This window comes from Nanorana parkeri, unplaced genomic scaffold (assembly GCF_000935625.1).
Source record: "Nanorana parkeri isolate BGI_ZX_2015 unplaced genomic scaffold, ASM93562v1 scaffold276, whole genome shotgun sequence".
NCBI lineage: Eukaryota > Metazoa > Chordata > Amphibia > Anura > Dicroglossidae > Nanorana > Nanorana parkeri.
The window spans coordinates 337,106-350,074 of NW_017306544.1; the positions used below are offsets into that span (position 1 = coordinate 337,106).

The window sequence follows — 12,969 nt, forward strand, 5'->3', positions numbered from 1 at the left end:
CCTCCCCAAAGTGTTCAGTGTATTATATATTCCCGTGTTCTAATCCATTTCCATATCCATCTAGGGTACCCATCAAAATTGGATACCCCGTCGTGTTATTTTGTGTTTTGTTCTTTCCCCTTAGTTTATTAGTGCTTTTAAATAAATTTTGCCTGTGTTCTAATGAACCAATGTTCATTGTCTTCTTTTATGTGTTAACTGCGTCTCAACCCCTTGCCCTCCTCGTGTTTAGTGTAACACTTAACCCGTACCCAATTTCCTCCTTTCCATTTTCTGCCCCTCTTTGTTTCTAACTCTTTTCCTATTCCTCCCTCCTTCCCTACCCCCCTCTCCCATTCTTCCCTACCCCCATCCCCAGATGGATGGGTGCATGGCCCCAGGTTACTCATCTTATCATTCTTCATGGTGCAAAAATTCAAAACATCAACACTCATCCCTCCCCCGACCCATTTCCCCAAGGCTCTATGCTTTACTCATATCAAATTTACCCCATTCTTCACTCATACCTCACTCATTCTCATACCCTTTACCTTGTCTCCCATTCCCTACTACCTCGTTATTTCCCTCATTAAGACATACAGGCAATATGCCTTCGATTACTTAAATTCCCACCATTTCCCCCATATCTGAAAAAATAGTTCATATTTATCTTGCTTCGTCTTTACCATCTCTTCCATTAACCTAGTGGCATCCATTTTGTTCAACCACTTCTCAATGGAAGGGATTTTAATTGTGCCCCAATAGTTTTTATATGCTTTAACTGTATCTGTTGTGAGGTGAAATAAAAACACCCAGGGATCTATGGGTAGTTGTACATCACATATTTGCATAATTATACTTTTCACCATTCCCCTGTATGGTTTTATCTTGGGACAGTCCCACCATATATGTGCGAAAGTTCCCTCCCCTCCACATTCCCTCCAACAGCCTGCTTTATTTGTAGGGTGTATCCTTTGTAATGTCTGCGAGACATGGTACCACCGTGTTAACAGTTTATAGTTTATCTCCATTGTTCTTACATCTATAGTTGTGGTAGTAACTAATCTTAGTATTTTCTTAACCTCTTCCTGCGTAAGCGTATGCATAAATTCCCTTTCCCATTTTGTCAAATATGTTGGTGTTTTGTTTTCCTTTGTAATAATTGCTTTGTAAAAAGTTGAAAGGCAATGTTGCGGTGCGTGTTTAGCTCCCATGGCAGACTCGAACACTGTGAGTTCCCTCCCTATTCTCAACTGTGTCAATCGAATCAGTTCAGTCAGATGAATCAATTCATCCAGTTCACTGAAAAGAATCGATTCAAAAGATTGATTCCTTCATGAACTGGACATCAGTATGTAAAACATGTCAGCAGTGACCCCTGCTACTGTTTAAACAATATTAGTTGGGATTTCACAGTGGAGCCTGTGGCTAGTCACTCACCTTGAGCGGGTGGCCATATTTTCAAGTGGAAATAGTGCATTGACTTGATTTTTCTTATAGCTGCCAAGTAAAAGTGCACATGTTTTATGAACATAAAAGGCTCATTTCAGTTACCTGCAATATATAATTTAGTCGCATTTTACAGATATTTTTATGACAGACTTATAGAAATGTGGAGGTAAGTGTGGCAGAGGTGTAATGTCTCCTTAGCTACTATTCTGCCATCATTCATTCTAGACATTCTGCTGTAAGCATTTCTCCACCATTTGTACTGCAGCAAGCTATTTTCTTTGCTCTGGTATTTTTCAGACATCCTTGAGAACATTCTTACCAGGCATTTTTGCTGGAGGAGGATCTGCTTTAAGTGGATATTTAGAATAATGGGTAGTCTTGTTTACATCTCTATCTCTCCCTGCACTTCTACCCATGATGTTTGGATGGGGTTTTTTTTTTTAGATAATATACTGTATTCTGTTTTAAAACTCATAAAATAGTATCATTATTGTTGTTTATACAATGTTACAATAAGGATAAACAATTGCCAACATCACATTTTTTTTTCTTCTTTTTTACAGACTGATTTTGCATGGGAGCTAGTATTAAATAGCTTCAGTGTTCCAGCAGTTTTCTCGTCAGCCGCAATCTACTCATCTCCAAATGCCTAAAAACAGTAAAGTTACCCAGCGAGAGCACAGCAACCAGCATGTTACAGAATCAGTTGCTGACTTGTTGGCCCATGAGGAGCCAATAGATCACAAGGCCAGTGCTCTAACTGTGTCTGGAGAGCAGTGCGGAGGAAAAGAGCTGGAAGAAAATTTAGAAGAGGACAGACCAGCATGGAACAGCAAATTACAATATATCCTAGCACAAATTGGATACTCTGTGGGTCTGGGCAATGTGTGGCGATTCCCATATCTGTGCCAGAAAAACGGTGGAGGTAAGTTTCAGATATGTTTAACATTATATCTATATTTGTAGAAATGAAGTATATCTAAAATCAAAACTTTTTTTGTTTTGTTTTCCATAGAGTAGGAAATAGTTAAGCTATGTCATTTTGTTTTTGGGGAGACTTTGCTTCTATCCCTGTTCCGTATACACAACAGGAAGTAAGAGAAAAGCTATCCAGATAAAATCCCTTCTTACATAGTTTATTTAGATGACAGAGTGGCTGCCTAAGCCATATAAAGAGTCGGCTTGTTTCCATTGTGTTTCCATTCCAAAGATGTGTGTCTTTAACAGTTTTGCAATTATTCATTAGCAAGCCCATTGTACTCCGTTGTGAAATGATCATGGTCCTAGCATATTAATATGTTGTTACATTTCATTGTTTAAAAAAACACTTTTTTAAATGCTTAGATGTCTGTAATTGCTTTTAAGGGTAGCACTCCAAGGAAAGGTACAGATCTATTTTTCTTCCTTTTTGTGTTGCTTTATGTGCCTTTTTATTTTTCACTTTATTTAGATCTACTAATATGCTTCTAGAATGATAAATTACCTGTTTGTCGTCTAGGAGCCTATATGGTGCCGTACCTGATCCTGCTCATTTTGATTGGCATCCCTCTCTTCTTTCTTGAGCTGGCTGTGGGACAAAAAATTCGTAGAGGTAGCATTGGTGTGTGGAATTACATATGCCCACGTCTTGGAGGAATTGGCTATGCTAGCTGTGTGGTAAGCACCTAGTTTGAGATTTCTCTTAGCTTATTTTAAGCTTTAAAAAAAAAAAAATTAATATTATCTTTATGAGTATAGTCTCCCAAAGTTCTCTAATGAGACTACAGTATTTGAACCTCCCAAATATGATAATGTTCTATGATTGCTGGAACACATGCAAGTCTGGTTCTGATGTTATAGCCACTGTAATTACTGTCTTCATTGTCAGCTGCTATTGCTGCCCTATTTCCGTGATGCTGACTTCTGTGATGCTTTCTCTCATACTAATTCGCTGACATATTTTGACTCAATGACCAAGAACATGGATGCAGCAATTTGAAGTCAGAATACTTGGGTCATTGACTTAGAAAGTAGTAAAGTCAAAAGATCAGTTATAAGGCTAGAATATTAAGAAGGTGGCTATCAATGGTATCATACATATTTCTTTCATATGTTTTACTTGAAAAAGAGCCATTCAAGATAGAAAAATATGACCTGTCATTGCTGACTTGTTTTTTGAAGTTGCAAGCTCCAGGGCAGTTATCCTTTTTCATCCTTCACTACTTGATGAGTCACTGACCTGGAACACGTGTGTATATCTGTTGTTGGGATACCTAATGTGCTAGTTTAGTGATTACATAACTAGTGAAACATGAATAAGTATGATATTTATTCAGCTTGCAATTCCAAAAACATGTTAGTCCCATGCATTTGTTACTTACATGGTATGTATAGGACTACAATATCTAACATGCTTTATTATAAAATATTCAGAGCATCTGCAGTCTAGAAACTGTGAAATGCTACAGGTACATGTATTTTAGATGATTTGGTTATGTGTTTAGATTATTTACTAGTGTTTTTATTTCTAGGTTTGCTTCTTTGTCGGCTTGTATTATAATGTCATCATTGGATGGAGCATATTCTACTTTTTCCAGTCATTCCAGTATCCTCTACCTTGGAATGAATGTCCACTTGTAGAAAATGGAACTGTAAACAGTAAGTAGCTATACTGTTTGAAAATTGTGTGACATACAGTATATATTTGTGTGTGTGTGTGTGTATATGTGTGTGTGTATATATATGTGTGTGTGTGTGTGTGTATATATATAAACTATGAGCATTTTGCCCAGCTGGGGTTGTTGGCATTACAGACACATATGTCTCTCAGCTTTCTGGCTATTTATTATACAGCTCTGTCTATTTTCTCTTTTAGGCTGGGTTCACACCTTTTTCTGGGCCAGATTTGGAACATAGTGCATTGTGTTTTTGCCGCGTTTTTACTACGATTTTACTGGCCGCTGAAGCCGGTGTTCTTTCGCTTGGACACAGGCAATCAGGAAGGCAGACGAAGGGTTATGATTCACTGCCTGATTTCCCGATAATCGGAGCACAAGGCACCGGAACCCGGTATCGGCGAGTAACGGAAAAAAAGTATCGGTACTTTACTGAAATGGTGGCTCAGTTATGGCCAGTGCCCATATATTAGCAAAGTCTCTCAGGCTTGTTTAGTAAGGCAGCACAATGATAATGAGAAAACCGTTCAGTCCAGTTTAAATTTACTAAAGGGCCAGTAGGAGATGAATTAGGCTGGGTTGCTTTACATTGCCCTTTGCCTTGTTGAGTAAGCTTTTTACTGTTGCAAGAGAAAATATTTTCATCACCTGCCTGTTGTTTTGTTTTTCAGTGGTGGAACCCGAGTGTGATAAAAGTTCAGCTACAACTTACTTCTGGTATAGAGAAACTCTGGATATTTCAAATTCAATATCAGAAGGAGGAGGTCTAAACTGGAAAATGACACTGTGCTTGTTCTGTGCATGGACTATTGTAGGAATGGCCATGATTAAAGGCATCCAGTCCTCAGGGAAGGTAAAATATGCTTTACTATTGCTAATGAAATTCTTTCATTTGGAATTTGTAATACTGGCAACTAGGCTGACAAGGTTATTAATTTGATGGAGCTTAGACAATAAAGAGATTGGTTTTGCAGTTGCATATCAGATAATAGGGCCCCAGTCCAGATTATTTTATCTGGTTTTCTGAAAAAAATATACATTTTAAATGAATGGGTGTGCCGCAGAAACAGCGAACTTAGAAGAGTTTTCAGTAACTTTGTTTTGGTATCAGATATAAGTTGGTGGACAGTAGCTCTAAGGCTACCTATTCTATTCTTTTTTTTACTTTTTTGCTATATTTTGCATCCATTAAGTGGATTATTATTAAGCTGCAACAAATTTCAAAGTACAGTTCCATTAGATTTCCCTAAAATTTTAGGTCCACTTTCATTTCCCTGCGTATAATACTGTTCTACGAAAGCTTTGATTTTATGCCAAAAAAGAGGTTCTAGGATATAACTGCCCTATAGTTAGCACTGATCCGCTTAATTGTTCATACTGTATATAATAATGCAAATATTCTGTCAATGAACCAGAGCAGCTTCCTTTTCACACACAGATCTACTCACCAGGTGTATTTTTTAGAACTAAACACACTTTTTGTGCTTTTATTCCCTTTCAGGTTATGTACTTTAGCTCACTCTTCCCATATGTGGTGCTTATATGCTTCCTTATACGTGGATTGCTGCTTAGAGGATCTGTTGATGGTATTCTTCATATGTTAACCCCTCAGGTAGTATTGTTGATTATTTCTGATTTCCAAAGTGAAACTGCATAAATGGCATCGTTTTCCAATTTGTTTTATGTCCATTCCAGATTGATAAGATGCTGGACCCCCAGGTGTGGAGGGAGGCAGCAACGCAAGTTTTCTTTGCTCTAGGCCTAGGCTTTGGTGGTGTCATTGCCTTTTCAAGCTATAATAAGCAAGATAATAACTGCCAGTTTGATGCAGCCCTTGTCTCGTTCATCAACTTCTTCACCTCAGTGCTGGCCACCTTGGTTGTATTTGCTGTTCTTGGGTTCAAGGCAAATTTGATGAATGAAAAATGTGTTGTACAGTAAGTATAGGGGCTGATAATCTTACATACATCATGCAGGTAGACAGACTGAGTTTAGTTTGCATGTCCTCTTGAGTACTTCAACAGATTTACATTTAGGTTGGGAAACATTCATAATCCTATGTCTACCATTTCCATATTTTGAACTCTGAAGCTTTTTACCCCTTCTCGCCCACCATCTGTATGTAAACATTTTCCAGCACGATTCCCCATGCTGAGAATACGTTTATAAAAGTTCTTCTTCACCTTCAGAGCCACCAACTAACATTTCGGGCAGCTGGTGGCCGTTAATCCTGCCCGTCACTGACAGGTTGGGTTTCCACTGACAATTGGGAACCAATCAGCATGGCACCCTATCATGTGACCAGTTTGTTAGAAATTACATAGTTATTACATGCAGGTTGGAGGCTTCATTGAGAAAAAAGAAAGCCTTCGGACTTTACAAAATAAAAGCCTTATAATGTATGTCCTTAAGAAAATATTACAAATTATTAATAGAAGTACACAGTTTCATATGGTGATACAAATGTAAGGCTATACTGTTTTTATGATTTATATCAGCAAATTACTTTCCGGTCATTTAAATTGTAGATTTCTTTTTTTTACAGAGCTACAATTTAAAAATCGTAATGCTTTTTAGAGTTGAATCTTTTCTTTATTAGGAAATTAGAAATAACACATCAAAGCAAACCGTAAGAACAATTCTCATGAAAGTTTGCAACATAAGGCTTTGGTTCATCAGTGGCAATAAAATGAAACATAGATAAACAACAATCAACACAGTACAAGGTGAAAACTGGAGAGTAGGTAGGTAGAGCATAGGTATGTGGTAACAATATGAGGTATAAGGAGGTGATAACCATCCACTCTCTGCCCATGCAGGCTTGTCACAGACCTACATCAAAAGGTACAATGGTAGTATAGCGTATAGGAGAAAATATCAATGTGCGACAAATATCGCCACTGTGGGGGGAGCAAAAGAAGCTAATTGTTCTATCGGGGTAGAGAGAAAAAGAGAGATGTGCAGAAGGAAAAGAAGCATAGCGAGAAAGATCAGAAAAAGAGAAGGAGATAAAAAGAGAAAATTCAGGGGGGGAGAAAAAATCATAATGCTTTTTAGATAGGACTGAATACAGTAGAACATTTGAAAAACTGTGGACCCCAGAGTAGAATGTTGTTATCTTTAAACATATACACGCTACAACAAACTAGTATCCATGCATGTAGATAATTGTATGTACAAGTGTAGCATTGCAAGTAACTGTATGCATTTGTAGAAGTACTGTTTGTTAAGCTGGGTACGCAAGGAGAGATTTTTTTTTTTGTTCAGTCTCTCAAGCTGAGAGATTCCTCCATCCACGCTAATACTTCACTAGTTTGAAAGGACTTCCCCTTTCAGTAAAGCACAAAGAATACTACAGGTTGCCTGACATTTCACTTTTTTAAATGTTGCATGGTACCATGGAGATTGTTCCATGTGTTTGGCAATGCTGTTCTCTCTCTCAGTGGCAACTGTCATAATTTGTTCTGCACACCAACTACATATTGTGTAGAAGTACGTTGTCTTGTTTCACTGATTTCACTTTTCTCTTGCAGAAATGCTGAAAAAATTCTTGGATATTTAAATTCTCATGTTCTGAGCTATGATCTTATTCCACCACATATCAACTTCTCTCACTTGAGCACAGTAGATTATACTGAAATGTATCAAGTTATTAAAACTGTGAAAGAGAATCACTTTCAAGATCTTCACCTTGATGCATGTTTGTTGGAGGATGAACTAAATAAGGTTTGTCTACGTATTGTAAATCGAAAATAAAAATCATAAACATATTTAACATTTGTTTAACATTAGCATTCATAGTTTAAACATTCTGACAGAGAATGGTTAAGTGCTCAAACAATGTTGCCAGCATACATTACAGCAAATAGCAATTAGCAGGTAAGCTAAACATAACATTAAGTCATCTCAGCAGCACTGGAATGGAGAGGGTCAAAGTGTCAAAGGGTCGTTAAAGGTAGCATGGTCAGTTTGATGATGGAACGGGTGAATTAAGTTTTTTTTTTTGTATAGAGTAGGAAAGGGTTATAAACAATGTCAGGTTTTAACTACTATGTGTGTCCCTGCTGGTGAGATTACACAGTTTTGTTTGACTTTGTTACTATTGTCACTGTGATAGAAAGTGAGAGAATCTACATTTTACAGGTCTTCTCCTGTACCTGCGGGGCGTCCCAGTCATTTACTACCTGGACATTCTACTCTTCCAGGAGTGTTCATCAGTAGACCTGCCTACTAACATCAGCATCACTTTTTGGACACTGTCCAGCAGTCTTTTCTCACTCTGAGGTATCACTTGGATTATCTAGGTCTCACTAGAGACACCACACTTGCCAGGGTTTTCCTGCCTCAGAAAAAAATGTATTATTATGCGCTAGAATTCACTCTCAGGCACAGCAATTCTTGTCCAGGCATCGTTCTTCTCTGAGGAGATTATTGTGTCCTCTTTGGAGTGAAAACCATTTGCCCAGTTCTACAAAGGGTCCTGTAGAGGAACAGCCTCTCTCTGTGGGACAAAGTTGCCTCTGTCCCTAGACAGGGAAGTCCATTTAGGGACAGGCAGGTACTTTCTCCTTCTATAATAGAAGGTCTTTACAACATATGTGAGCCTTGTGGACTGGGGCAGTGTACTGGGCACCATGTCAGTGCAAAGGTGTTGGTCCTCGATCATCTTTTTCAAAGACCTCTGGTTACTTATTTTGGAATTTCACCTAATAAATTATTTGTGTAGCTCCCTCTTCTAGGGCACCACTCCAAGCAGGGCTTTGATATTGGTTCTGTTTTTCAGAAGCCTCCCTTTGGGCTAAACAGGGACATTCCCTTGTCCTCCCTTTCTCACAAGGTGGCTTTTATTGTGGTAATTACATACTGTAGGTTAGGAGGGTTCCAGAGCTAGCTGCTGCATCCTGTAAGGAAACTTTTTTTTTGAAGCTCCACAAAGCTAAGGTTGTTTTAAGACTGAGACCATTGCTGCCTAAAGTGGGCTCTGTCTTTTCATCTAAATGAATGGAAAACATATATAAAAAGAGCAACAAATTTATAAAACATTTATAAAAAGAGCAACAAACATGGGACTCTTAAGGATACCAACAAATCAAGAGAATCAAAATGTTTTCCTCCTCTTGTTTAACCCCTTGCTGAACGGATGCTTCTTGGCGGGTCAACGTACATTTACGTGGTTTTTTTCTGCTCGCGCGAATAGAATCCCGCTGGTAATGTGTACAGTTGTTACCGACTGTTGTATACAAGCATTAGGCTGGCTCTACAGCCGGCCAATTGCTTGTATTACAATGTACACAAATCTCTGTTCCATCAGCTTCTTTGGGGGCCCCCAGGTGACATTAGGGGTCTTGGAGACCCCTGATGTCTCCATAAAGATGACCTGTCATTGTTTTTTGGCTATCACGCACTTATAAACGTAAATACGCGTCGGGTGAGCCTACGCGTGAAAACAACGATTTTGCCACACATGTTACATATCGCCGTGAGCGTCGCAGTGAGAGCAATCATTTTAGGGCCATTAATCACTGATAACACTGAAACTGATGAGTGGTAAAAGCTTTTAAAGCATCGCCTAATTTTAGGCATGGTAGCTTTTTGCGTGCGATTTCGCAGGCACACGCAAGTTTAAAGCTTGACATGTTTGGTGTTTATAAACCCGACATGACCCCTTCTAATATTTTACCAAAAATTGGGTGCTGATAAATGTTTTATAACATAATGTAGGGAAAAAAGTGTTTTATTCAAAATTCTCTGTACTTTTTTCATTATATAGTAAAAAATAAAAAAAAAACTGGTGATTAAATACCACCAAAAGAAAGCTCTATGTTTCCCCCAAAAATTGTATAAATTTAATTTCAGTACAACGTTGGATGATGGAATAAATGTCAGTCAAAGTACCACAGCGCTGAATACTGAAAAATGGCCTGAGCATGGGGTTTATGGGTAAATCATTTATACCCATATAAAAGCATATATAGATTGACTTGTAGCTTATTTTTAACAACATTTGTTCCAACAAAGAGAACCATTCTCATCTTATATACTGATTCTATTTCCCAGATTTGTGTTAGAATAATGTATGTTGATGGCCCTTGTGTGTAATTTGCTGGAATGATAGACAACTACTTCAAGCATTAATGCATTGCACGGACTACTCCGCTTAATAAGGACAGGCAGTCAGCTGTTTTTCTGTGGAAATCAAATATAAATGTCAATATAATATATCCATTTATAAATGAGATTTGCCACATTCCATGCTAAAGTTTAAAAATTATTACAAAGATACATCTAGTCAATGTGCATGGCAGAAACTCATCTCCTCCCCAGCCTAGACTGCTTCAGTGTCTGCTGATAAGCAATGAATGCTGGGGTGGGAACACATTTCTGTATCTTTCTGTGCATCAGTTTTCTGATACAGAGAAATGCATGATTCCAGCAATGATCTGGGTTAATAGAATGTGTGCATATACAGTGAGGAAAATAATTATTTGATCCCCTGCAGATTTTGTAAGTTTGCCCACTTACAAAGAAATGAAAGGTCTATAATTTTTATCATAGGTGTATTTTAAATGATAAAGACAGAATATCAACCAAAAATCCGGAAAATGTTATAAATTGAGTTGCAGTTCAGTGAGTAAAATAAATACCTGATCCCCTACCAACCAACAATAATTCTGGCTCCCACAGACTGGCTATGTGGTACACAGATTAGTCCTGTCAATTTAAGAAGGTGCTCCTAACGACAACTCGTTAAGTATATAAAAGACACATGCCCACAGAATCTCTTTCTTCATTCAAACCTCACCACCATGGGCAAGACCAAAAGAGCTCTCAAAGGACGTTAGGGACAAGAATGTAGGCCTGCACAAGGCTGGAATGGGCTACAAGACTATCGGCAAGAAGCTTGGTGAGAAGGAAACAACTGCTGGAGCGATTACACAAATGGAAGGAATACAAAATAACCATCAATCGCCCTCAGTCTGGAGCTCCATGCAAGATTTTGCCTCATGGGGTAAGGATGATCATGGGAAAAGTGAGGGATCAGCCCAGAACTACACAGGAGGAGCTTGTGAATGATCTCAAGGCAGTTGGGACCACAGTCACCAAACAAACCATTGATAACACAATACACTGCCATGGATTGAGATCTTGCAGCACCTGCAAGGTCCCTCTCCTCAAAAAGGCACATGTACAGGCCCGTCTGAAGTTTGCCAATGAACATCTAAATGATTCAGAGAAGGATTGGGAGAAAGTGCTGCGGTCAGATGAGACCAAAATTGAGCTCTTCGGCATTACCTCGAATCACTGTGTTAGGAGGAAGAAGGTACAGGCTGACTTTGCTGCATTGAGGGCCAATGGACGAGGACATATATTGTAAAATCTTAGATGAGAACCTCCTTCCCTCAGCCAGAACACTGAAGATGGGTCGTAGATGGATCTTTCAGCATGATAATGACCCAAAACATACTGCCAAGGCAACAACGCAGTGGCTAAAGAAGAAGCACATTAAGGTCATGGAGTGGCCTAGCCAGTCTCGACCTTAATCCTATAGAAAATTTATGGAGGGAGCTGACACTTCGAGTTGCCAAGCGACAGCCAAGAAACCTTAAGGATTTTGAGAAGATCTGTAAAGAAGAGTGGACCAAAATCCCTCCTGAGATGTGTGCAAACCTGGTAACCAACTACAAGAAATGTGTTACCTCTGTGCTTGCCAACAAGGGTTTCTCCACCAGATACTAAGTCATGTTTTGCTTGTGGATCACATACTTAATTTACTCACTGAACTGCAATTCAATTTATAACATTTATATAATGTGTTTTTTCTGGATTTGTGGTTTATATTCTTTCATTGCTTTGTAAGTGGGCAAACTTACAAAATTGCAGGGGATCAAATCATTGTTTGCCACACTGTACTATGTGATTCCCTTTGCTGGAACAGGCATTGGTAATGATGAGATACATATTAACCTAGATATGGTTTTATATGGGTTTAGATAGATCATTCAAATGGTAAATTATCTAAATCAATGTAATAAATAAAAGATGAGGAACACATTTAAATTTCCTTGATTTGTTGTTATCCTTAAGTTACATTTTTGTGTCCTCAAAAATGGGATGGGGGTACCATTATCTTACATGTAGGTATAATGATTGATCCACTCCTTCTGTAACACATTACTTGTATTTAGTTGAAGACAGTCTTATCTTCCTTGTGTCTTATCTTCCTGCTTGCTTGCTTGCAAGTGTCCAGCAACCATTCACTCTAAGGTGATCTCTCCACTGTTTCTCCACTTCTCCACTGTTGAAGTTTATTCTAACGCCACAGCTTCTTTAGGAAGTCAGGATTCTAGTTTGAGGGTCTAAAGAATGGGGTTCCTTAATTTCTCAGTGAATCTGCCATGCTATTGTTCAGGTATATGATATGAAGGTTAACCCTCTTTTTCCCCTCTAAGCTAATTCCGCTAGGGCTGTGAGTACCTCTGGGTTTTTTTTGCCATCTGACTGCAAACTCGAACCACGCTTGCACAAAGCTTTACAAGGTGCATGTGTCATCATCAGTGGATGCTTTCTATAGTTACAAGGTTTTGCAGGCGGTCCCCATTTTTTTTTTTTTGATGTCCAAAATGGCTGATAGATAAAATAGGAATTTTGTATTCTGTAAAAACCTGGGGTCCATTGGGGGATACAGCTCCCTCCCCTCTTGTGGTAGATACTGCCATTGTTGCCTTTTTTTACTGCTTGCTACAACTTGGTGGGCTACTTTCGGGAAAGATATGACCTCTAGGTTTTTGCCTGCTGTCCAGTATTTCTGTAGGCAGCAGTATAACCCACAGTTGATTTAATACTAGGCATGAATTTTTGGCAGTTCAAAAGCATATGCGTCTCG

The 12,969-nt window shown here is 38.6% G+C and overlaps 1 protein-coding gene across 1 annotated transcript in view; it reads left to right on the forward strand.

Annotated features, from left to right (window-relative positions):
- SLC6A17 (solute carrier family 6 member 17) overlaps positions 1–12,969 on the forward strand; it is a 55,200-nt gene that overhangs the window by 15,114 nt on the left and 27,117 nt on the right. Inside the window, exons 2-8 of the mRNA XM_018557262.1 lie at positions 1,995–2,356; positions 2,930–3,087; positions 3,942–4,068; positions 4,757–4,938; positions 5,587–5,697; positions 5,781–6,022; positions 7,619–7,811. Coding sequence (XP_018412764.1) covers positions 2,077–2,356; positions 2,930–3,087; positions 3,942–4,068; positions 4,757–4,938; positions 5,587–5,697; positions 5,781–6,022; positions 7,619–7,811 — 1,293 coding nt within the window. The 5' untranslated portion in view covers positions 1,995–2,076. The remainder of the gene's footprint in view (positions 1–1,994; positions 2,357–2,929; positions 3,088–3,941; positions 4,069–4,756; positions 4,939–5,586; positions 5,698–5,780; positions 6,023–7,618; positions 7,812–12,969) is intronic.